General features: G+C 47.9%; 2 protein-coding genes across 3 annotated transcripts; one reads left to right on the top strand and one right to left on the bottom strand.

Moving 5' to 3' along the window:
- Positions 1-780: 780 nt before the first annotated feature.
- Positions 781-9,934, bottom strand: TTC9C (tetratricopeptide repeat domain 9C). 2 transcript variants are annotated; one of them, XM_079788229.1, is made up of 4 exons: positions 9,184-9,934; positions 8,667-8,775; positions 4,932-5,114; positions 781-3,481 (listed from the first exon to the last, which is right to left on the bottom strand). In XM_079788229.1, exons 3-4 carry the CDS (start codon positions 5,098-5,100, stop codon positions 3,387-3,389), a joined length of 264 nt encoding a protein of 87 aa, XP_079644355.1. In that variant the 5' UTR covers positions 5,101-5,114; positions 8,667-8,775; positions 9,184-9,934; the 3' UTR covers positions 781-3,386. The 2 variants fall into 2 exon arrangements, with proteins under 2 accessions (XP_079644355.1, XP_079644354.1); XM_079788228.1 differs by having other exon boundaries at positions 1,378-3,481; positions 8,510-8,775; positions 8,971-9,934.
- A 257-nt stretch (positions 9,935-10,191) lies between these two features.
- Positions 10,192-22,305, top strand: HNRNPUL2 (heterogeneous nuclear ribonucleoprotein U like 2). The gene is made up of 14 exons (XM_079788227.1): positions 10,192-11,064; positions 13,085-13,220; positions 13,514-13,590; positions 13,786-13,925; positions 14,458-14,548; positions 14,643-14,755; positions 14,901-15,164; positions 15,351-15,473; positions 15,869-15,997; positions 16,530-16,698; positions 17,808-18,014; positions 19,056-19,129; positions 19,384-19,491; positions 19,608-22,305. Exons 1-14 carry the CDS (start codon positions 10,455-10,457, stop codon positions 19,686-19,688), a joined length of 2,322 nt encoding a protein of 773 aa, XP_079644353.1. The 5' UTR covers positions 10,192-10,454; the 3' UTR covers positions 19,689-22,305.
- The last annotated feature ends 1,178 nt before the right edge of the window (positions 22,306-23,483 follow it).

Below are 23,483 nucleotides of genomic sequence, written 5' to 3'. Positions count from 1 at the left end.
CCTTCTACTGAGTCCAAATCAACCTCCTTTTATTGGGGGGGGGGAGGGGGGAGGAGGGGGGAGGGACGCGTGCGCCAGGCCAGGCCCCAGCCTGTTAAGAGTTTCACCCTGAGGAGTTATTTTGCTTTTGAGCTATAAACTGACTTCAGTTTCAGACACACTTTTCTCTCCTGCTTTAAATACTCATCTCTAGTTTAGGTCTTCCTTTCTTTTCCTAATGGGCTATTTTGTGCCTTCACTTAATGCTAATGCCACTTCAGTTGCCAGACATGTGGCCAAGCTCAGCTTCACAAAACTCACCAATTCAGCCCATCTCACATTGGATTTTGATTTTAATTTTTCCAAAGTAGCCTTAGCCGGTTTGGCTCAGTGGATACAGCATCAGCCTGTGGACTGAGGGGTCCCAGATTTGATTCTGGTCAAGGGCACATGCCCGGATTGTGGGCTCGATCCCCAGATCCCCAGTAGGGATCCTGCAGGAGGCAGCCAGCCGATCGATGATTCTCTCTCGTCATGGGTGTTTTTGTCTCTCTCTCCCTCTCCCTTCCTCTCTGAAGTCAATTTTAAAAAATTATATTTTTTCCAAAGCTGATGCTTACAATATCGTTTACTTTGACATATACTAATACTTTTTTTATTGTAAAACATTTTATTTATTTAATATATTTTATTGATTTTCTACAGAGAGGAAGTGAGAGGGATAGAGAGGTAGAAACATCGATCAGCTGCCTCCTGCACACCTCCCACTGGGGATGTGCCCGCAACCAAGGTACATGCCCTTGACTGGAATCGAACCTGGGACCTTTCAGTCCGCAGGCCGACGCTTCATCCACTGAGCCAAACCAGTTAGGGCCATTTTATTTATTTTTAACAAATGGTATGATGTGCTCTAAAGTTCCTTCCCAACTGTATCAGTAAGCAATTTCAGTATGCCCTTCTAAAAGGAATCTTGGGGAAAAAAAAGACCAAATATATTATCATGCTCAACAAAACTGACAATAACTCTTGTTCACATTTCCTTGATTGTCTCAAACTTTTTTTTCCAATCAGAATCTAAATTCCCAGGTTTTTAGGAACCAGGGAGAAACCAATATATACGTATTTTTCCTATTATTTCAGTCTCGTAAACTTTTAGTGTTTTTTTTCAGATCAGAATCCAAAGCAGAGTCACATTTATTTGGCTGACTTCTCTTAAGACTTTTACTCTATAGGTTCCCCTCTCTTTTCCTTACAACTTACTATTGAGAAAATCGAGTTACTTGTCTTATGGTTTCCGTTTGGAGTTTGCTATTTACATCCCAATAATATCATCTAACATGTCCCTCTGTCCAAAGGTTCCCTTAAAAAACACATATTTAAATAACATACATAAATAGTAATATAGATAGTAATGTGGTTTTGGCAAAATTGTAAAGGGGGTGGTATGAGTTTGGAAAACACGATTCGAAACCGTCTCCTATGTGCCAACGTGTAAGCCGTCACAACCTCCCTGAATGCTTTCTCTGCAGCCAAGCCCTGGAACCCCCTGTGGGAACCTGTGAAGATGAAGGTGAGCAGCCGCCTCCTCCACAAACGGCTCAGGGCAGGGGTTTGGCGCCCTCTGGATGGCTCCTGCAGGTGTGGGCTCCCCGACCTCCTCCAGACCCAGCCAGCCTGCCTGCCTGCGTCCCTCTTCCTGTTCACTAACATCTCCGCTAGCAGCTGGCCTTGGAAATGAAGACCGAAATGGGAGCGTGACCGCGTGGTCTCTCAGCAGCCTTAATGAAAAGATGAGTACAGTAGCTCTCCAAAATTCATTTTTGAATATCAGTTTTATTTTTTCCTCATTGATACCGAAGATAGCTCACTGTGACATCGTCTTGTGAAAAAACAAACCACAAACAAAAGTGAAATCAGGAAGCAAAAAGAGCCCAAAACAAACAAAACATGCAACCATGACAAAATTTTGTCAACAATCTAGATATAGCAATGGAAGAGGCTTGGGAAAGGAATAAAATGCTCTACTTTTGTTAGTTCTGTCCTTGGATTCATTAAGATTATTTGGTAGAAGAAGGCTGTGCTGTAAGCTGACGGCTGCATTACTGAGGGGAAGAGGGAGACACAGAGGAGCCTATTTTAAGGGAGGTGGGGAGTTGCTGATGAAGGGAGAAGAACTTAGCACGTTTGGCAAGACTGAGGTGTTCCTTCTGCAGTCGGTGGCTGTGTGATGGCTAATGGCCCGTGCTTATGACCAGCTCCACTCAGAGGCGGAGGCAGTGCTAGCCGGTCTCGCCTGCTCCTACACTGTGGACATTCTTCACCACAAGTGCTGGGCGGACAGCGGAGCTCCTGGTTGAGGGAGCCTCCCCCTGAGCCAGGGCTGCGTCAGATCCGCAGCCGGCACTGGTGCCCACGCAGCTTCCAGAAAGTACGTAAAAGGCACTAAGGAAGGAGAACCTTCCCCATTGGTTCCCTCCTCTGAAGGGGAACTGGGCTCTGGCGGAATACAAGGTGACAGGTAAGGAACAGGTTTATGTTTGTATCCTGCTCTTCCACGGTACTGTTTCTAGACTTAGTAATCTGTCTTTCCTAAGTGTTTCAGAGAAACAGGCAGACTATAGCAACACACTTATTAAAAACTAAACTGTTTACTTGGGTGTTTTTGTAGCATGAGGGTAGAAGGATTATTAAATAAATACTTAAGTGCTCCACTCCAGAGATCTTAAAATAGAAGAGTTTAATGAAAAATTAAATAAGTCTACTCTAATGATCTGAATATAAACAACACCAATGACCGGAAATTACCCAAACAATAGGAGCCAGATACTTTTGTAGGGGAAGAAGAATCTGAATATATGTGGAATATTAAAAATAAGGAATTCACTTAATTTGAAACCTTTCATTTTAAGACATGCGGGCCCAATTTGTAATTGTCTAGTTTCACAAAAGAAATATACTGCCCAGTTTCTGGCCTGTCTAACTTTGGCTTTGGGCATCTGAGAAAACAACGGAAGAAACTCCTTTCTGTCTATCATTACTTCATCCTCTGCTAAACTTCTCCTCTGTGTATGAATACATCTAACAACATCCATCATTAGAATCTATGCTGTAGATATGATTAATTCCACACACAGGTGATGAATATATTCTGGTTGTAATTCTCAGGGCAAATGTCCATAAGAATTCCATGTATTAAAAGCTATACAAATATATAGATGGACAGACCAACAAAAAAGGGCAGACTGTGTAAGTAGTTAAGAGTTTGTGCAGAACTAGAATCAAAACAGAAAGACACCTGGGTCAGAGGTATGGGGCTGTGTCTCCTGCGAGGCTCAGGTTCTACGGGATGAGACTTCACTGGTTCACCGTTCACCAAAGTTCAAGTGGAGAAGCGTCATTCTTCTCTGTTAACCAAACATGCCCACGTAGAGCTGCTTTTCTTTCTGATGGTAGCTGCTGAGCTCCGACTGTGTCAGCTGGAGGTACCGCCGGACATTGGCATCTTACAAGAGGGCGAAAAGGCAATTAGAGATACACCATAATCTCACCTCAGGGTAGGAGATTTATTAACATACTTCCATTTTTTTTTTTAATTTTTAAAAATATATTTTATTTATTTTTTTACAGAGAGGAAGGGAGAGAGATAGAGAGTTAGAAACATCAATGAGAGAGAAACATCGATCAGTTGCCTCCTGCACACCTCCTACTGGGGATGTGCCCGCAACCAAGGTACAAGCCCTTGCCCGGAATCAAACCCGGGACCCTTCAGTCCACAGGCCGATGCTCTGTCCACTGAGCCAAACCGGTTAAGGCACATACTTCCAGTTTTAAAAATCATTCTAAGATCTGAAAATATCATTACTATTCCATGTAATAGTAAATCTCATTAATATCACTTTGGGTTAAAAAAAAAAATCTCATACACGTCCCGGCTGGTTGCCAATTTTATAATGACAGGGAGGTTGAAGAAATAGTTATTGTCATAGCAGAGCCGCTAAAGATACTATACCTGGGTGGCAGTTAATCTATATACTTGAAGATAAGAAACATGAACAAGTGGCTTATATTTTATATCTTTATTCATTCACAAGTGGCCAGGGATCAAACCTGCAACTGAGGTACGTGACCTTGACCAGGAATCAAACCTGCCAACACTCACTGAGCAAGCTGGCCAGGGCAAAAAACACTGTCTTAAAATCTCTTCTGCCCTAGCCGGTGTGGCTCAGTGGATGGAGCATCGGCCTGCAAACTGAAGGGTCTCAGGTTCGATTCCGGTCAAGGGCACATGCCCAGGTTGTGGGCTCGATCCCCAGTGGGGGACTTGCGGGAGGCAGCCCATCCATGATTCTCTCTCATCATGGATGTTTCTGTCTCTCTCTCCCTCTCCTTCCTCTCTGAAATCAATAAAAATATATATATTTTTAAAAATCTCTTCTACTGGGGGAGGAGGAGGAATTATATGTGTGTGCCCGTTTAAGCATAGAGATTTCTGGAGGATATACATACAATATTGCTTTTCTGTGGAGACAAGAATAGAAGAATAGAAGGCCTGTTCATTGTATACTTTTATAGTTTTTGAATTTTGAACCATGTGAATATATTATTACCTATTCAAAAATTTGAAAAAATGAAATAAAACAAGCCCTAGCCAGTTTGGCTCAGTGGATGGAGCGTCAGCCTACAAACTGAAGGGTCCCAGGCTTGATTGCGGTCAAGGGCACATGCCCGGGTTGTGGGCTCGATCTCCAGTTAAGGGCATGCAGGAGGCAGCCGATCCATGATTCTCTCTCATCATTGATGTTTCTGTCTCTCTCTCCCTCTCCCTTCCTCTCTGAAATCAATACAAATATATTAAAAACAAACAAACAAATACAACAAAAACCCCTTCTACAGCTACCCCCTTAACAGGACAATTGTCTTTGTTCTCCCCACTCCATCCCCTTCTCTCTCACCTTTCGGCTGCCTGTTGACAGCAGCCAGGAGGTAGTGCCGAGCTTGGTCATAGTCCTGCAGGTGGAAGAAGGCTACTCCGGCCCGATACAAGGCCTTGGCATTATCAGGCTGCCGCTCCAGGACCTTCTGACTGTATTCTTTCACTCGTTCATAGTTCACTGGCTCCATCTGAAGGAGACAGGCTAATGGGCCCAAGTGAAAGGAAGAGAGAGGAGGGAGAAGGGCCTTGTTATACTAGATTCCATTGGTCGACTCAAGGCAGCACCAAACATAGAAGGAAGACAACACTCACTTATCCAACAAATAAACGTGTCTGCCACGGGCCAGGCCTCCTTCTAGGCAGGGGATGCAGCAGAGAATAACGCTTTACATACCTTCAGTCTACTTCAACCTCTACCGAATGCCTACTTTGTACCTAATGTTGAGTTAGGCCCAGCTATAAACGGGTAAGACTATACTTTAAAATGCATTTAAACTTCTTCTTTGTGTCTCTTCCGCCCAAGGCTCTCGGTCTCGAGTCTCCGTTTCACCACAGTTCTTGTACGAGGCAACAGAAAGCACTGCTGTGTGCTTGTTGAATCTCACCCGCTCTGAGAAATCGGTATGTGTTACTACCTCAATTGAATGAAGAAATCAAGGCACAGGGAGGCTAAGTAACTTGTCCAAGATGCCACAGCTTCTAGGTGGAATGAGTAAGAAACTGGTACCAAGGACTCTCACTCCAAAACCATCATCTCTCTCAATGATATTACTTTCCTAGTCCCTTGGATGCTTTAATGGCACCTCAAAATACAAATCTGTTCAGGAGGCAATTGATCAGGTCAGTCTTCTGCCTTTTTATTAAGAAGGGAAATTTTGCCCAGCCAGTGTGGCTCAGGGGATTGAGCGTTGTCCCATGCACCAAGAGGTCCAGGTTTGGGGCTTGATCCCCAGTAGTGGGTGTGCAGGAGGCAGCTGATCCATATTTATATCTTCTCTCCCTTCCCCTTCCTCTCTCCAAAAAAAAAAAAAATCAATAAAAACAGCCCTACCCGGTTTGGCTCAGTTGAGAGGAATCTCAGCCCGCGGACTGAAAGGTCCCGGGTTCGATTCCCAAGGGCTGGCTCTGTCTCTTCCCCTCACTTCCAGTCTTTCTAAAAAAATCAATGGAGAAATATCCTCGGTTGAGGATTAACAACAACAAAATAAATAAACAAAAAATAAATACCATATATTTTTTTAAAATTGAAATGTTCTTCTATTTCATAAATGTTTCCCTATTAAATTCCTTAAATTTACCTCAAAGGATTGTGGGAATTAAACATAGTATTACATCACAGTGCTGAGAACCAAGAATCAGGGCTGATGAGAACATTAACCGCCTGATGTTTGCATTCCTTCTCCAACACCCCCACCAAGTGGTCATACTCCTCCCGGTAGAGGGCGTGCAGGAGGCAGCCGATCAGTGAGTCATAATTTTTTACTTTTTCTATTTTTTAAAAAAATATATTTTATTGATTTTTTACAGAGAGGAAGGGAGAGGGATAGAGAGCTAGAAACATCGATGAGAGAGAATCATCGACTAGCTGCCTTCTGCATACCCCCTACCAGGGATGTGCCCACAGCCAAAGTACATGCCCTTGACCGGAATCGAACGTGGGACCTTTCAGTCCGCAGACCGACGCTCTATCCATTGAGCCAAAACGGTTTCGGCTACTTTTTCTATTTTTCATTGATTTCAGAGAGGAAGGGAGAGAGAAACATCAATGATGAGAGAGAATCATTGATTGGCTGCCTCCTGCACGCCCCCTTACTGGGGAGGGTCGAACCTGCAACCCGGGCATGTGCCCTTGGCTGGAATGGAACCTGGGGACCCTTTAAGTCCCCAGGCCGACGCTCTATCCACTGAGCCAAACCCGCTAGGGCTCATCATTGAAAAAAATAAAAGAGCCCTGGCTGGCTTGGCTGGGTGGGTGGAGCATCGGCCTGCGGATTGAAGGGTCCCAGGTTCAATTCCGGTTAAGGGCGCATGCCCAGGTTGTGGGCTTGATCCCCAGTTGGGGGCGTGCAAGAGGCATCCAATCGATGATTCTCTCTCATCATTGATGTTTCCATTTCTCTCACCCTCTCCCTTCCTCTCTGAAATCAATAATAATAATAATAAAAAGAATTGCCTAGATTTAATTTTAGCTCTACCACTTACTAGCTGTTTGTTCCTTAAATTTACCTCAAAGGGCATGTGACTCTTAACTAGGTTCATATGTGTAAAGGGCTTAAACAGTGTCTGCCCAGGGCATTTCGTAAATGTCACCTCAATGGACTCCCCCCCCCCCCCCCAACACACACACACTCTTTAAAAGTGAGCACTCGCATGCCTGTGGCACTCACTGTCCCCATTTTCTGCTTTATTTATTTTCAGTACTTACCATTTTCTAAAAATTACGTATGTTACTTTTTTGTTCATTGTCCGTCTCCCTTACTTGAATACATGTTTAATAAGAGCAGGAATCCTCGGCACCCAATAAATAAATAATTGTTGAACTGAAACCTTAACTACCTTAATTCCTATTTTTGTTCCCAAGAGTAGCACTGAACATGCACTGTAAAAAAAAGCTAGATTTTCACCAAATCATAGCTGATGAGTATTATAGTAAAAAAAAAAAAATCACTTTTAAACAACCATTACAAAGTGTAAAAACTACTCCCAACAATTTCTATGGCCTGAAGTTGGACTATTAGAATATTTTAATATACGTCAGAATAATTTAATTAGTTCCATGGTTAGTTTGCCTTCCATAGAACAGATCTAAAAAGTCTCCCTTCCCCCAGCCGGCATGGCTCAGTGGTTGACGGTCGACCCAGGAACCAGATTCCTGGTCAGGGCACATGCCTGGGTTTCCCACTCGATCCCCAGAGGGGACCTGCAGGAGGCAATGGATATGTAATTCTCATCATTGATGTTTCTCTCTCTCTCCCTCTCCCTTCCTCTCTCAGAAAACAATAAAAACACGTGTGTTTTTTTAAAAAATGCCTTCCCTTCTATGTAAACTCGGTATTTTCTCTATTGTGTGCAAAATTTCCTAAATCTATCAGCATCACCAGAGACTCTGCAAACAAATAGTAGGCACCACCTGGGACCCATTAAATCCGAATCTCTGGGGGTGGGACTGGGGAGTTGTGTTTAACAAACCCTCCAGGTGATGTTTGAGCTGCTCTAGAGAAACTCAATTAGAGCCCTATAAATTGGGGGGGGGAAAAGTATATATTTGATAAAGGATTTTTAACTTTTATTTATTTTAGAAAGCAAAAGAGGGGGGGGAGGGAAAGGAGGGGGGATGGATTTGTTGTCCACTTATTTATGCATTATTGGTTATATTGGTTACTTCTTGTATGTGCCCTGTCCTGGCATCGAACCTGCCACCTTGGCTCATCAGGAACACGCCCTAACCAACTGAGCTACCCGGCCAGGGGACATATATTTCCATTCTTGGCAGAATAACTGGATGACAGCAGGAAAGTCCTCAGTGTTTTTCTCCACGTTCACAGATGTCCGTGTGCCTGTCTGGTTCCCCTCCCCGCCCTTCGGCCCTGTCCTTACCCGCTAGGTTGTTGTAGCAGTCTGTCTGGGTGGTGTGCAGCATGTGTTCTTGGGTAGGGGTGAGAGCCGGGCCCTCGTGTCCCAGATCAGGGATCGGGGAGGGCAGACTGGGATCCAGACCCCGCAGCTGAAGCAGAGCTCGATGGTACCTACTCACAGCATCTCGGTACTTCCCTTCCCGGTAACGCAGGTTCCCTTCCTCCTTGTACAGCTGAGCCTCCTGCAGACGCTTGTCCATGGCTCTGTCGCCCAGCAGTCCTGCGGAACTGGGAAGGGAAAGAGCAACTGAAGCTCTGCCGGAGGGAGCAGCGTGACCGGTTTGGTGGCCGATGTAAGGCAGGAAACTGCCCTCCCGCCCGCCCCGGGGGCCTCCAGGGAGCGAGCTCTGCGGGTTTCTACGGCAGCCCCTCCCGCCCTTCCTCCGGCGGTGTTTCCGATCGCTAGCAGTGCAGGGGACGAACCAGTGAGCGGGTGTGGGAAGAGGAAAGCCAGAGGCTGTGTGATTTTTCTGGAGTGAGGGGACCCCGAAAACGCAAAGGGCTCCCTAGGAATTGGGGCAGGCGTGCGGACGCCGGCGGAACTTGCTTCCTCCTTTCTTTGGGACACACCTCCCCGACCTGGAAGTGGAAGAAAGTAGGCGGTGACCATTGCTTAGAGCAGTTTAAAGGACTTGCCTCCGTCCCGACTCTCTATTCGCACGTATATTCAAGAAGCATTCGTGGATGTCTGTGCCCGGAGCTGGGAAACGCAGGCCAAAGTGGCCCGTGCACCACGGCCCAAAGGCCGCGACGGACCCGGCGGCCGAGCAGCAGCTGCAAGTCCTCCGAGCCCCGCGGCCAGCCCCTGGCCCTCTGCAAGGGCCGGAGCCCGGAAGTCTGCCCCTGGGTTTCCGATTACGGGTGGGAGCACCCAGAGGACAGGGTCCGGTCCCTTGACAGTTTGTTGTCTAAAGGGTCGCGCGCATCGCACCACGCCGCCCAATCAGGGGCGGCCCCAGAAAAGTAATCCCGCAGGAACGACCCCGCCTTTCCAGCTCCCTCTGCGGACCAAAGGGGGGGGGGCGGGGGAGCCCGTGGCAGCTTCGCCAATTGGAAAAATTCGGATTATCACGGTGACCAATCAAAATTGCAGGTGACGATTCAAGTTGGCCAATAGACTAGCTACAAGGCGAGGTCGGTCATCTGTTGCTAGGTAGAAATTGAGGGTTGGGGCGGAGCAAGAGGTTACTGTATTTCTTGGTTTTGGAGAGCCCTTCGGTTTACTAGCCAGAAAGACGATTACTAGGAGGCTTTCACGTTGCAACAACTTGTCTTCTTTTTTTTTTTAACTCCGAAGAAGCTGCTGCATACTTAGGAAAAGAGACTAGGGAGCAAGCCCCAAGAGGAAAGCGCGATTGGAAGTCAGACCGAGTGAAGGTGGTGGCGGGGTGGGAGGGGCGTGCGGGAGGGGAGGTCCGGGCGGCTGCGCGATTCCCGGCTGGAAGTACGGAAAGCAGGGCGCGCACACGCCTCCATGCTACGAGGCACTTGAGCGGCAGCCAGTCTCTCCCGTCTCCGGCTCCGGCGCGGCTGCGCAGTGGAACACCGGCGGCGATTGGCCAGCACGCGAGAGGGGGCGGGAGGCAAAGGGAGGGAAGTCCGTCGTCCTCGGCGCGCGCCCGCCCGCGGCTGGTAACAGAGGGAAGAGGCTGCGGGAAGGGAGAGATTTCCCCGCTCCGTTGTTTGGGCTCCCGGGGCTGCGAAGGGGAGGGGAGCCGAAAGGAGAACCGTCGTAGAGGCTGCGCGCGGCCCTCGCCGCCTGCGTGCGTCCGTGCGTGCGCTCGCTCGCGCGGGCTCAGTGCTGGCGCGTGAAGCGGAGGCGGGCGGCGGCGGCGCCTGCGCGGTCGTGCTCGGTCGTCGGTTCGCAGGGGAGGAGGCAGCGGGAGGCGGAGGAGGCGGCGGCGGCAATGGAGGTGAAGCGGCTGAAAGTGACCGAGCTGCGGTCGGAGCTGCAGCGGCGGGGCCTGGACTCGCGCGGCCTCAAGGTGGATCTGGCGCAGCGGCTGCAGGAGGCGCTGGACGCCGAGATGCTCGAGGACGAGGCCGGTGGTGGCGGGGCCGTGCCCGGCGGGGCCTGCAAGGCGGAGCCTCGGCCTGTGGCCGCGTCGGGCGGCGGCCCGGGCGGGGACGAAGAGGAGGACGAAGAGGAGGAGGAGGACGAGGAGGCGCTGCTTGAGGACGAGGACGAAGAGCCACCTCCTGCCCAGGCCTCGGACCAGGCCTCGCAGCCGCCGCCGGAGCCTCCGGAGGAGGCAGCCGTGGAGGCCGCGGCCGAGGCCGAGGCCGAGCCTGAGCCCGAGCCTGAGCCCGAGGCCGAGGCCGAGCCCGAGCCCGAGGCCGAGCCCGAGCCCGATGCTTCCGAGAAGCCGGCTGAGGAGGCCCCGGCCGAGTCAGGTGGCGTCAATGGTGGCGAAGAGCAGGGCACCGGCAAAGGGGAAGAAGACGAGCCGGAGGAGCGGAGCGGGGACGAGACGCCGGGATCCGAGGCGCCGGGTGACAAGGCCGCAGAGGAACAGGGTGAGGTGCTGGCGGCGGAGCCCGGCTCCGACCTGCCGGGTGCGCCCTCGTCCCAAGCACCCAGTCTTGCACCCCGGGGTCCGATCCCTTGTTCTCACTTGCCTGAAGTGCAAGATTCCCTTCGCCATTGGGTGGGATTCCCCGGGGGAGGTGGCTTCTATTCTCTCCGCACCTTTCTGGGAGGTTTGGCCGCCCCGGGTGGCCCCGCTCTGCAGGAGGGAGGCCCCGCCTGGCTTGGGTCGTTGGCGGTAGTGGATGGAAGCGAGCGGTGGTGCCTGCGAACGGCTTGTGAGCTACCTGTGGAGCAGCCCCCACCTGCTGGTTACCTCTTCCTAAACCGGGGGTGCGCGGGGCACCGGCAGTCCCCGGACAGCCAGACCGCCTGTTGGAGGCTTTGGCCTTTGGGCTGGCTGTTGACTTTTTCGCCATGAAAATATGAAGCAGTAACTAAATTCGTCAGAGTTCGATCCATCAGACGCACAGTGGGGGAGCCTGAGCCACGGAATCTGGCGATCTAACCTTGCTCCAGCGCTAGCAGCAGCGGGGCTCAGCCTGTGGCGTGACGGTGTCGAGTTTAATAGTTAACTAGTGAAGAGAAGTCTTATCTAGTGCATTTAGAATAAGTCAGTTAGAGCTGGCTAGGGCTTTTGCCTTGCCTGTATTATGATTAAAATGTAATCTTCCCACTGAGTTGATGGGTGGGCAGATCTGTAAATTTGGTGCACACTTAGCCTTTTACATTTCAGGCTCCCCATGAACTGCGTTGAAATGGTTGAGGTGTTGGTGGGCCCATCAAGTCACCTTGGGGAAGAGAATGTGTAAAGTTGCCCCAGGGAGTTAGTCACCTGCCTTCCTTGGAAGTGATTGGATGGTTAAGCTGACCAGTAACTATGTAACCCACCCATCATTTGGCAATAACTCACTTTAATTCTAAATTGTAAATAATCTGTCAGAATAAGGAGGAAAACTAGAGCTGCTTCTAAGGCTTCCTATGAAGTGGGCTGCCGCCTTAGTTCTTAATACATTGTTTGGGCTGCTACTTAGTATCGTGGCATTAATTGGAACCCATTCTACAATAATCACGTGCAACTTGAAGATTGTTTGCCTACGTCCTGGAACAACAATCCCATTACATAACCTTTCACATAATGTGTACCCCGAATAGCAGATAAAAAAGGTTGAGGAAGAGGTGGAGGGAGGTGGAAGAGGGCATAGAGGGGATAAACAGTGATGGGGGAAAATAAAATAAAAAAGGTTAAAGAATAAGAGACTGCCTTAAATTATTGTTTAAAAACCTTTGTATTGAACACTACAGAGGCTTAAGGAAAAACTCCTGAGTTTTTTCCCTCTAGCAGAGAATGTTGCTGAATATCTGATAGCACCTTTCTGCCCCCAAATTATGTGCAGTAAAGATGCAGTATTAAAAGATGTGCCTCTTGTGAATGAATGGTTTAGCTCTCGCAACTTGCAGTAAAAATCCAGGATAAAAATACAGCTCTGTGTCACGCACCTGTACCGCTTGCTGTGGAAGTAAATGCGTGGATGGCTGTGCATTTTAAAGCTGGAGAGGCAAACTCCTTGTTTTTCTAAATTGAGGCTCTGTATCATGAAGCTGTGGAAAAGTGTTGGAAAATATGGTTTGTATCTAGCTTAAATCCAAATCTGACCATTCAGAATCAAAATTAAATTAACCAATGAAGTTTTTTTTAATGTCATATTGTTAGGGAAAGCTGCAAGTTTGACCTGATTTAAGCAGATAAATTTAGAATGCAAAAATTGTCCAATTTATGTCTATTGCTTGCCTGTAATTAGCCCATAGTATACTTTAAAAAAATAAATACAATTTCAGCCAATGTAGGAAGATGATCTTTGGAAATGAAACGTTCTGTGGATGCAGTGGGGTTAATTTGGCTATTCTGATGAGACAGATACTCAGATCCCCCTTTAGTTTCTGTTGGTTCTGAGCTTATTCTACACTCCAATATGAAAACTGCTGATTTTCTTTCCCTCCTTTTTGTAGGAGATGACCAAGATAGTGAAAAGTCAAAACCAGCAGGCTCAGATGGTGAGCGGCGGGGGGTAAAGAGACAGCGGGATGAGAAGGATGAACATGGCCGAGCTTACTATGAATTCCGAGAGGAGGCTTACCACAGCCGGTGAGGGAAACGGACCCTTTCCTTGAAGGGAGTGTCTGCTCTGGTTTTGGTGTACCTGGTGTTGATTGGCGAGTTGGAAAGGGGTGGATTAAAAATGGAATAGGTTTTTATAGGCATAAGTTTTAGATCGAATCTACTCTGAAAGCTCCTGTTGCCCTTTTCTCGTTACTGAACGAAGCTGTCTGCTGGATGTTATATTCGCTTATAGTTTAAAACAGACATCATGTCCTGCAGACACCCCTCCAAGCGGAGGCCTTTGGTTACATTGTATTTGCTTTTCTCTATGTGTGTAGCTCCAAGTCTCCACCGCCCCCTGAAGAAGAGGCAAAAGATGAGGAGGAAGATGACACTCTTGTGAACCTGGACACGTGTATGTATAAGGCAGACAGGTTGGGGTTTTAACCAATCAGAAGTGATTTTGGAGATTAACATTTCATGGCCTGCAATTTTTAAGAGATTTAGCACATGATAGATTTTGTATCCATTCTTGACAACCGGGCAACTGAGTATACGTGTGTGCTGTAGGTGGCTTTCAAGTGTTAACCGATTGCTTCTTTCTTAACAGATACCTCTGATCTCCATTTTCAAGTGAGCAAAGACCGCTATGGAGGGCAGCCACTTTTCTCAGAGAAGTTCCCTACCCTGTGGTCTGGGGCAAGGAGTACTTATGGAGTGACAAAGGGGAAAGTCTGCTTTGAGGCCAAGGTAGTCTGTACAGCTCATTAAGACCGTTCATTTATTAAATTATTCATTAAACTCCTATGTACTGGACTCCTGCCCACCAGAATTTTATTAGTGGAGAAAAAGGCACCACGCTTCAATAATAACCTTAGCTCCAGTAATCAAGAAACTGTCTCTTCCCAGGGCTTTGGTTTAAGTTCATTGGCAGTTATTATTGTGACGCTAAGTTGTGATGGTTGTCCTTTTCCGTTGGTATAGAAATCTTGTCTTGCTCTGGCCTTGTTGCTCAGTTGGTTGGAGCGTGATCCTGTACACAAACAAGTGTTGTAGGTCTGATTTCTAGTCAGGGCACGTACCTGGGTTGACTCCTGGTCAGAGTATATATGGGAGATGACTGATGGATGTTTCTCTCTCTCTCCCTCCCTCTCTCCAAACACCATCAAAACATATCTTTGGGTGAAAGTTAAATAAATAAATATCTTTTGTTGTTGTTTTTTAACAAACTTTGCTTCTGAGTTGGCCAGAGTATCTGAGAGGTTTTTTCTGACTTGCCCAGGTAACCCAGAATCTCCCAATGAAAGAAGGCTGCACAGAGGTTTCTCTCCTTCGAGTGGGATGGTCTGTGGATTTTTCCCATCCACAGCTTGGTAAAGTTACTTAACTTCATCATTAATGTTTGTACCATATGGCTTACTCCATGGGAAGTTTGGGTGTAGGTAACTAATTTGTTCACTATTCTAGGTGAGGATGAATTCTCTTATGGTTTTGATGGACGAGGACTCAAGGCAGAGAATGGGCAATTTGAGGAATTTGGCCAAACTTTTGGGGAGAATGATGTCATTGGCTGCTTTGCTGTAAGTGCTCCTGAAAGTTGTGGATTCACAGCAGGGAGAGGGTAGAGGGCATGTATTTGATGCATTGCTTAAAGATTAAATTGTAAGATTCAATCAACCTCAAACCCTACAAGCCCATATGTGCTCTTGTCTTTTGTCAATGTAGAATTTTGAGACTGAAGAAGTAGAACTTTCCTTTTCCAAGAATGGAGAAGACCTTGGTGTGGCATTCCGGATCAACAAGGAATTCCTGGCAGACCGGGCGCTCCTACCCCATGTCCTCTGCAAAAATTGTGTTGTAGAATTAAACTTCGGTCAGAAGGAGGAGCCCTTCTTCCCACCACCAGAAGAGTTTGTGTTCATCCATGCTGTGCCTGTTGAGGAGCGTGTGCGCACTGCAGTCCCACCTAAGACCATAGAGGAGTGTGAGGTATGCAACACAGTGTGCAGAAGGCTTGGTGCTCATGCTGTGGAGTGATTGGGGGGGGGGGGGTCGGGGGGGCTTTTCTTCTCAAAGTTCTACTGACCTGGGGCAAGGGAGGGTATTATGAAAGTGGGCTTTTACACATGACCCTTGCTTATTTTTTATGGCATTCCTGGTTCTGTTTGTTTGCAGGTGATTCTGATGGTGGGTCTGCCCGGATCTGGAAAGACTCAGTGGGCACTGAAATACTCAAAAGAAAACCCTGAGAAAAGATACAATGTCCTGGGAGCTGAGACTGTCCTCAATCAAATGAGGGTGAGTTGCTGCAAGAGATGAGTCAGCTGGGTATTTGCTCTGAAGGTATCAAGGTGCTCCTGTAACCTTTTCCCAGTGGAGTTAGTCTTTCAGGTGTCTGACAACACAGATAGAGAAGGGAATTCTTCTCAATACATGTTAAAGGGAGGGCTTTTTTTTTCTTCTTGGCTGTGTTGTCATATTTCTGAAAGATGATAAAATCCGGAATATATTCAGATTAAGATTAGAAGTGACTCCTGCATAAAATGGACAACATTCATGGCACTGAGGAATGGGAATGAACTGATGTGACAGCCTTGGTGGCATTAAAGAAGTGACAGTTACCTATGACTCTTAGGCTTTAACTTGCTGTATAACTTCTTGCGTTTCTCTTCCTTTCCTCTCAAACTCATCAGATGAAGGGGCTTGAGGAGCCAGAAATGGACCCCAAAAGCCGAGACCTTTTAGTTCAGCAAGCCTCCCAGTGCCTTAGCAAACTGGTCCAGATTGCTTCCCGGACAAAGAGGAACTTCATTCTTGATCAGGTACTTTTCAGACATTCAAAAGAAACCTCATTTTACAGAAAATCCCAAGATGAACATTTTGGCATCCATTTAATCTGATACAATTGCCTAGAGTCAAAGTGGGGTGCCTTTGTAGAAAGACAGTTAAGGAACAGAATCGGTTTACTTAATTAGGACCAGAAGGTTGTATGTTATAGTTGTCATGTCTTTTGAACTCAGAGGTCTTCTGTCAGTGTTTTACCAGAGAGAACATGAGCCCAGATAGGAAGCACATCCTGGAGGCCAGGGAAAGAGCGTTAGCGCTCCATAGGACTCCTGGCTCCCCCACTTACTGGGTTTGTTACCTTGGAAAAGTCTTGGCCTCCATGAGTCTCGATTTTCCTGATGTGCAAAACCCAGTAATATCTGTCACATGGAGTTTAAAGAATCAAAGGAGATTGTGTCTATAAGACTCCTAGTCGGGTGCCTCATTTGTAAAGGGTGCTCAGTAAGTGTTTTCGCCGAATTTGATGATTTCTATTCCTAAAACATCTGGTATTCCTCTTGTCCCTAGTGTAACGTGTACAACTCCGGCCAACGGCGGAAACTGTTGCTGTTTAAGACGTTCTCTCGGAAAGTGGTGGTGGTTGTCCCGAGCGAGGAGGACTGGAAGCAGAGGCTGGAGTGGAGGAAGGAAGTGGAGGGGGATGATGTGCCTGAGTCCATCATGCTGGAGATGAAAGGTGGGCGGAAATTGTACCAGTCAGGCACCTGTCCTTGGTCAGCGCACAGCTCACTAGGCTCTGAGCCCTGGAGGGATTCTCCACACCTCAAGTGTAAACCTGGGGAGTAAATGAACGGGTGTGAGTGCTTGTAGGTAAATGAGTAAGCAGAGTGAAAGGAGAAGCACTAACCTTGGTCATTCTGGGTAAGACACAATAGTGATTGACCACAGGGTAATTAAAATTCAAGGCAGAGGCTTCATTGAGTCAGTTAGTCATATAGTCAGTACTTAAAACTATCTACTTGCCTAGCACTATTCTAGATGTAGGGCAATTGTGAACGAAAGGAAGCTCTGCTTTATTCAATTTATATTTGGGGTTGGGGGGAGTATTATGATTCAGATTAAAATACAGTGGTTGGATTGAATGATCTCATCATTATGTCTTGATTTCTGATAACACAGTAGGCTTGCTTCTTGTGGTTTTTGGTAGGAGCCTGAAATCTTTAATGCAATACAAAGCCTAACAGCAAAGTCCCTATGAGGCAGAATTACCTGTCCTGATTGATCCCACATCCTGCTGTTCCCTTCAGAGTGTGATTTTTAACACCCAGGGATGGGAGCTGGTTACACATCTAAGAGCCAGATTGTCCGAGTTTAGACAGAATGAACTATGCCAGTCCATAACTGATAGGCAGTTGGAGGAATTTAGTTCAAGAGGGTTAACTGGATTCATCTAAGAATTAAGAGAGCCCCCATTGAACTGAATTCCACTGGGACTCAGCCTCTGAACTTGTATTTCTTAGTGTCTTATCTAACCAACACCAAAACTTACTCAGTTACTTTTAGCCTCTGGCTACCTGCTTCTGTCCTGATAAGAAACCTTAACCCAGTTGACTCCTAATTTATTATGGGTCACTTGAGAACTTGTACATCTACCACTTACAGTAGCCCTTTGCCTGTGGCTGTTACAATTTAGGGAAAACCTATGGTAGATAAAGTACCAGTACTTTTTTGTGCATTTAGTAGAGGAGCTTAGGAAATCTTATTCTTCCTGTAATCATTTTTATAATGAGATCTTACCCATCTATGCACTTTTCAGGCCCACAAGCTTCTCTCTTACTCTTACAGCCAACTTCTCTTTGCCTGAAAAATGCGACTACATGGATGAGGTGACATATGGGGAGCTGGAGAAGGAAGAAGCTCAGCCTCTTGTCACTAAGTACAAGGAGGAGGCAAGGAAGCTGCTGCCCCCCTCTGAGAAACGGACAAACCGCCGAAACAATCGAAACAAGCGCAACCGGCAGAACCGAAGCCGAGGCCAAGGCCAAGGCTATGGTGAGTCCTGGGGGCCAGCCAGCCCCTGGCCCCAGTCTGTGCTTTGTGCTGAGCAGGATCCATAAGGAAACCATGTCAGGTCACTAACCAGGAATAAGGAAGTGACTTCTTTATGGAGCTTATTTCTTCCTGTGTGCTTTAACCCCAGCTTCTTGTGCTTTTTCCATAACCCTTCCGTAAACGGTGGTTATTTTTCAACACAAATATTTGCTTCTGTGAAAAGCAATGCTTGGGCCTTCTCATTTGTCTAGTTTTCACTTGTATATGTAGGTTTCCCACTTCACTGTTGCCTCATATCTAAAGGATTTGTGCAGTGAAATTGGATCCTCACTTTAAGTTTTCTTAATGCTCTGTCTAGTGGATCAACACAACCATATAGACCAGAAAGTGAATGCATTATTCAGTAATTTGGGGGGTTACAAAGTAATTTAGGCTACTTGTGGAATTAATATCCTTCTTGAATGTCTAGCTTGTCAGTTAACCTTCCACTGTGCATTCACTGCCCTTTAAAAATGTGTGTGTGTGTGTGTGTGTGTGTGTGTGTGTGTGTGTGTGTGTTTGCAAGTCAACAAAATGTTTGCATGCCTGTTACATGCTAGGCACTGGGAATACCAACAGTGCCTACCCTGGAGGAGTTGGTCACTTAGACTTTGTTCCGTTTGTATAAGATGATGGGCCCGGGTTATATCACCCCTGAGATCCCTGCCAGGATTGAAAGTCAGTGGTTCTGTGAATGGCAGCATTTACTGATGTTTCTAACTCGGCCAAGTACTTTTTTGCCATCTGAAGTATTTTGCAGGAATTGGGGAGCTTCCAAAGCAAGGTGGCTTGGTTTTCTTGTGTCGCTCTTCCTCTGCCTTCCCCCTCAGACTTCCTAAGAGATCCTGGCTCGTGCTTTAATTAACGTTGTGTGAGCCTGACAGAAGCAGGCCGCCTATTCTCCCAGAATTGCCTTGGGCTCCAACTTTTTGATTTCCACTCAGCCATGGAGCCAGGACCCCACGCCAGCTGTCTGAGCGCGCTCTCCCGTTTCTCTTCCAGTGGGCGGGCAGCGCCGAGGCTACGACAACCGGGCCTACGGGCAGCAGTACTGGGGGCAGTCTGGAAACAGAGGGGTGAGTGCAGCTCTCCTCCTGCTCCTCCTCTGGGCCGTGCTAGCATTCCTCTTGGCTTGGGGGAGCAGAGTGGTTTGGGCTGTTTTCAGGGCTGAGCTTGTGCCCGTTTAATGTGTTCCTCTGGAGAATTTGTCCTGGGAAGATTAAGTCTGTGATAAAATCCAGCTGAGGTGTGTTTCACTTAAGACGGGGGATAGCAGTGGATCGGGATACTGGAAACCCCTAAGTCTTCACTCCTGTTTCTCCTTTCTCAGGGTTACCGTAATTTCTACGATCGATACCGGGGAGATTATGATCGATTCTATAGCCGAGATTACGAGTACAACAGATACAGAGACTATTACAGACAGTACAATCGGGATGTGAGTATCTTCTGGGGATAGAGGGTGAAGGGAGGCAGGGCCAGAGGGCTGAGTGTCTTGCCTCTCGGTCCTCAGCCAGCTGTGGCCTCAGGTGACGGGGTTCCCCTCTCTTCTAGTGGCAGAATTACTACTACCACCACCCCCAGGACAGAGACCGATACTACAGGAACTACTACGGTTACCAAGGGTATCGGTGAAGCCTCTGCCCTTGTCACCTGTCAGCCATGAAGCTGAATCTCTGGGGGTGCCAGCCATCCCCCAAAACACAACCAAGGAAAACAGGGGCTGTCGGGGTGGGGCTGAGCTGCCGGGGAGGGGTGGTGGGAGGGAGGGTGCGCAAGCAAGGGTGGGGGTGGGGGGAGGTGGAAACAAACAACAAAACTGTACATTTTTTTTAAAGTTTGTTGAAAAGAATATTGTCTTATTCTATAAAACATTTCAAACCTAGTTAGATATTTGTAATCAAAAAACATTTGCTCAGCAAGCAGCACTTAGGGCTGCCTGTCCTATACCCTGCAGTCGGACAGGAAAAGGACTGAAAAGTCACCCTTTAACCCTGTACGGCAGCAGGACCACAGCCATGTGAGGGAGAGTGAGGAGGGCGTGTGGAGGGTGAGCAGGCGTGCGAGGGCACTCTCCGTAGCAGGCAGGAGTGGGACAGAGGGAGAGCTTGTGACTGGGGCAGTGAAATAAACGATTGGCTCTTATCAATCACTTGCACCAACTAACCGTTTGTATTTTCTTTACCAACCTTTCCCTCTTGGGATATCTGGTCTGGTGGGCTGGGAGGCCAGAGTGGCATTGTCTCCACTTTCCTGTGCCTTTGTGCTGTTCGGCTGAGGCCTGGAGACTACCAATTGGGTGGATGGATTATATAGGATTCCCAGGCTAAGGAGGCAGGGGGCTGTGCTTGTTCGCAGAGCAGAATAGCTTGCACCCTCTCTGTACCCATTAATGAATTCCCATCCAGTCTCGGGGGAGAATGGGGTTGCAGGCCTCAGCCTGAAGATGGTGATCGTCAGTCTGTCCTCTCTGTCTTCCAAGGTTGAGATAGGCACGAAGTCTCTGGAATCATCTCTGTTAGAGCATCTGTCCTCTTAAAGTGCAAGAGAAGGAACGTTTCTCAGGGTTTCCGCTCACAGGAATGAAGCAGGATTCTGCTCATGGCAGCAGGATGTGTATATAGTGAATCCTGTGGTGTGGGCTCCCAGGCCCAGGTGCTGAGAATAGCGACTATTTTATACAGTGTGGAGGGCACGAGCCCCGCTGGTCTTTTTGATACACAGGTAGAAAGTGAATAGAAGGGGAGGGTGGGGGTGGGAGGCAGCTCAGTGGGGCTGCTGCAACTTGGGAAGAGTGTGAATGTGTGTGATGTGTGCATGAAAGGGGCGCCCCTTCCTGGCTTACTGAAACAGGGTTCCTTCTGGGGTGCTTTACTTCGTGTCCCCAGAGAGGCCTCTAGCCAAGACTTCAGTTGGGATGGTCCTTGCAACTTTACCAGCACCCTCCCAGTTCTTAACAGCTTCAGGTGCCCGGGTTCAAGGATACGGGTGGGCCCTGGGAATGCTCTTCCAGTATGTAGCTTCAGTTTTAATTCATCTTCCCGCTCAGCAGCTCAGCATGGAGTCCGCCAAGAGCTTATTCAGCAAACACCACATGTTGCAGCGCTTCCTGGTGAGGCAAGAGCCTAGGTTGTGTTACTAGAAAAAGCTTCACTTCCATTTCCTCACCTGAGCAGTTCTGTGTTTAAAGTTTTGTGCCGAGATTTGATCTCTCACCCTCTCCCACTGTGACCACCATGCAGCCCTTCCCTAGGTCTGCAGGCTCTCGTCTGGCTCTAGTTGCCCGTCTGTAATACCCTTCTGTCCCACAAGTACCTCTGACCCCCAGGCTGGAATGGGGGGCTGGTAGGAAGTAACTTTGCTTGCTCATGATGTCTTCTCTGGACACTGCTTTTTTGTGGTGCCGTCGAATGGATTTGTGTGTGGCAGTGGGTGAAGTGATTGCATGAACTTTTCTGTAACCCACTAACTTTTTATTATTATTAAGGGAGTTTTGAGAAGCTTTGCTCATAGTATCAGGCCAAGAAGGTGAAAACTGGAGCCCAAAGAAATTCTCTTAGGGCAAGATCATGTTATAATAGAAAATTAAATCTGAGGCAGAAACTGCCACCCCCTTTTAAATATCTAGTCCTCCAGCAAATAGCATCCTTTTGCAGTCTATGACATGGTTTGTGGATGCCAGGCCTCAGGGCCCGGGGGACAAACTCTGCCCCTCTGGGTTTCTTGGGGGGAGGGAGGATTAGGGGAGGTACTTGCTGTTAAATTTTGACACTAGAAAGTCACCTTTACAACACAAAAAAGCTGTTTTTCTAGGTGGGTGGAGAGTGAAACTGCCACGTCCTTGTTGGTTTAATCCGAGCACTCACAGCAACACGAGATGTCTGGGTTTTGTTTCTGTCTTTTTATTATTAAAAAAAAAAAAATGTTAAGGGGGCAAATGTGGATTAACAGACGGGATCCCTAGCCTGTTTTCCTTAGATTTTAGTGTTTTATCAGACCTCTGTTGTAGTTGTAGATGGAAACGCTTGTGAGAAAAACAAACAGCACATGGAGCCTGTAAATGTTTTTGCACAACCTGTAAAGCATTCTTGGAAGTGGCCAGTAAAAAAGGGTTTTACCATTTTTAAAAAAATGTAACTGTGTCATTGTTTACATCTGTAACTTTTTCCTCCCCTGTTCTCATTACAACATTCTGGCGACTCTGTAGGCACAGTAGCTTCCAGTTTTAGAATAAATAACCATTTGGATTGAATTCACTCTCTGTCCTGTGGCTGCACTGACGGGTGGAGTGTGTCATCTGGGGGAGTTATTTACTTTTGATGCTGCTTCCAGTTGCACTGGGTCCAACCAAGGATGGCTTTCCTCCTGGATGGCTGACTCCTTCCTACTCCACCATGGCTTCACTTGGGTGCCAGCCATGCCTTCACTGCGGGTTGCTGGCCTACTCAGTGCTTGCTTATGCTAAGAGCTTGAGCCATGGGAATAGAAGAAAACAAATTATTTCAGATCTCTGTATTTGGCCTATACTAAAACCAGTTGGATGCTTGAAGTTAAATCTAAGGTTCCATTTATGGCCAAATAAGTTTATTCATGAGTAATTGCCACTTAGGAGTAAAGCCTAGTCATTCAACAGAGGGTGTTTGATGGGGGTTATTTCCTAGTGAACTTGGAGAATGAGACGGTCACTAACAAACGCACTACTGCGGCTACAGCTGCACTGGCCCTCATTGTCCTCTCACAGGGACGTACCCGGGCTGGGGGCGCAGGCGCATGGAGGGCCAGTGTTTGCAGGAGCCCTGATAGGTCTAGACACCGCCGGCTTCTCGCTACTGGACGGATTCGGATTCGGACCCGGGTCCGCCGCGTGTACCCTGAGGCTCCCCTCGGTCCCAGGGCCTGCCTGAGGGTAGTTAGTGCTACCGCCTGTGGTAATCACTTTAATGCTTATTCACAGCTCAGGCCTGGTCTCCGCAGCATTGCCCCTGGTATCACGAGTATGAAAATTCGTGTGCAGGAAAGTTGAGCAAAGGTTTTTTGTTTTTTTTTAAAAAGTATCAAGATTACATTGATTGAGCACTCCCGGCTTTTTACCAGTCTGGCTGATGTGGAAATTTTCACTGACTCCTTGGAATTCGCCAAGCGCTGAGGCCGCAGGAAGAGAAAGGTCCTTGGCGTCGCCCCCGCCCTGCCCGCCATCCCCTCTGGCACTTGGTGCCCGCCATGCGCCAGGCCTGGGACGCAGCTTCCCACCAGCTCCCGGGAGGCCGGTGCGAGCAGGAAAGGGCCGGGTCTCCACTGGGAGGGCAGCCAGCGTCCTCCGCACTCCCCTCCCCTCGCTTCCCGTGAAAGCGGGGGGGGGGGGGGGGGGGGGGCCTGGGGTGATGGCTATCCATGGTACAGGGCACCCTCCCATTGCTAGAGGCACCCCCT

Source organism: Cnephaeus nilssonii, assembly GCF_951640355.1.
Source record: "Cnephaeus nilssonii genome assembly, chromosome: 13".
NCBI lineage: Eukaryota > Metazoa > Chordata > Mammalia > Chiroptera > Vespertilionidae > Cnephaeus > Cnephaeus nilssonii.
This window is presented reverse-complemented; position numbering and strand designations above follow the sequence as displayed.

Bases quoted from the DNA above. Each gene is read 5' to 3' on its own strand.
- TTC9C (XM_079788228.1), bottom strand. From the start codon at position 8,747: ATGGACAAGCGTCTGCAGGAGGCTCAGCTGTACAAGGAGGAAGGGAAC. The intron at 5,115-8,509 runs GTAAGGACAGGG...TGGGCCCATTAG, and splicing joins CTGCTACAACAACCTAGCGG to CCTGTCTCCTTCAGATGGAG. The intron at 3,482-4,931 runs GTGAGAGAGAAG...CCCTCTTGTAAG, and splicing joins TGTCAACAGGCAGCCGAAAG to ATGCCAATGTCCGGCGGTAC.
- HNRNPUL2 (XM_079788227.1), top strand. From the start codon at position 10,455: ATGGAGGTGAAGCGGCTGAAAGTGACCGAGCTGCGGTCGGAGCTGCAG. The intron at 15,474-15,868 runs GTGAGTTGCTGC...CAAACTCATCAG, and splicing joins CTGTCCTCAATCAAATGAGG to ATGAAGGGGCTTGAGGAGCC. The intron at 15,998-16,529 runs GTACTTTTCAGA...TCTTGTCCCTAG, and splicing joins GGAACTTCATTCTTGATCAG to TGTAACGTGTACAACTCCGG.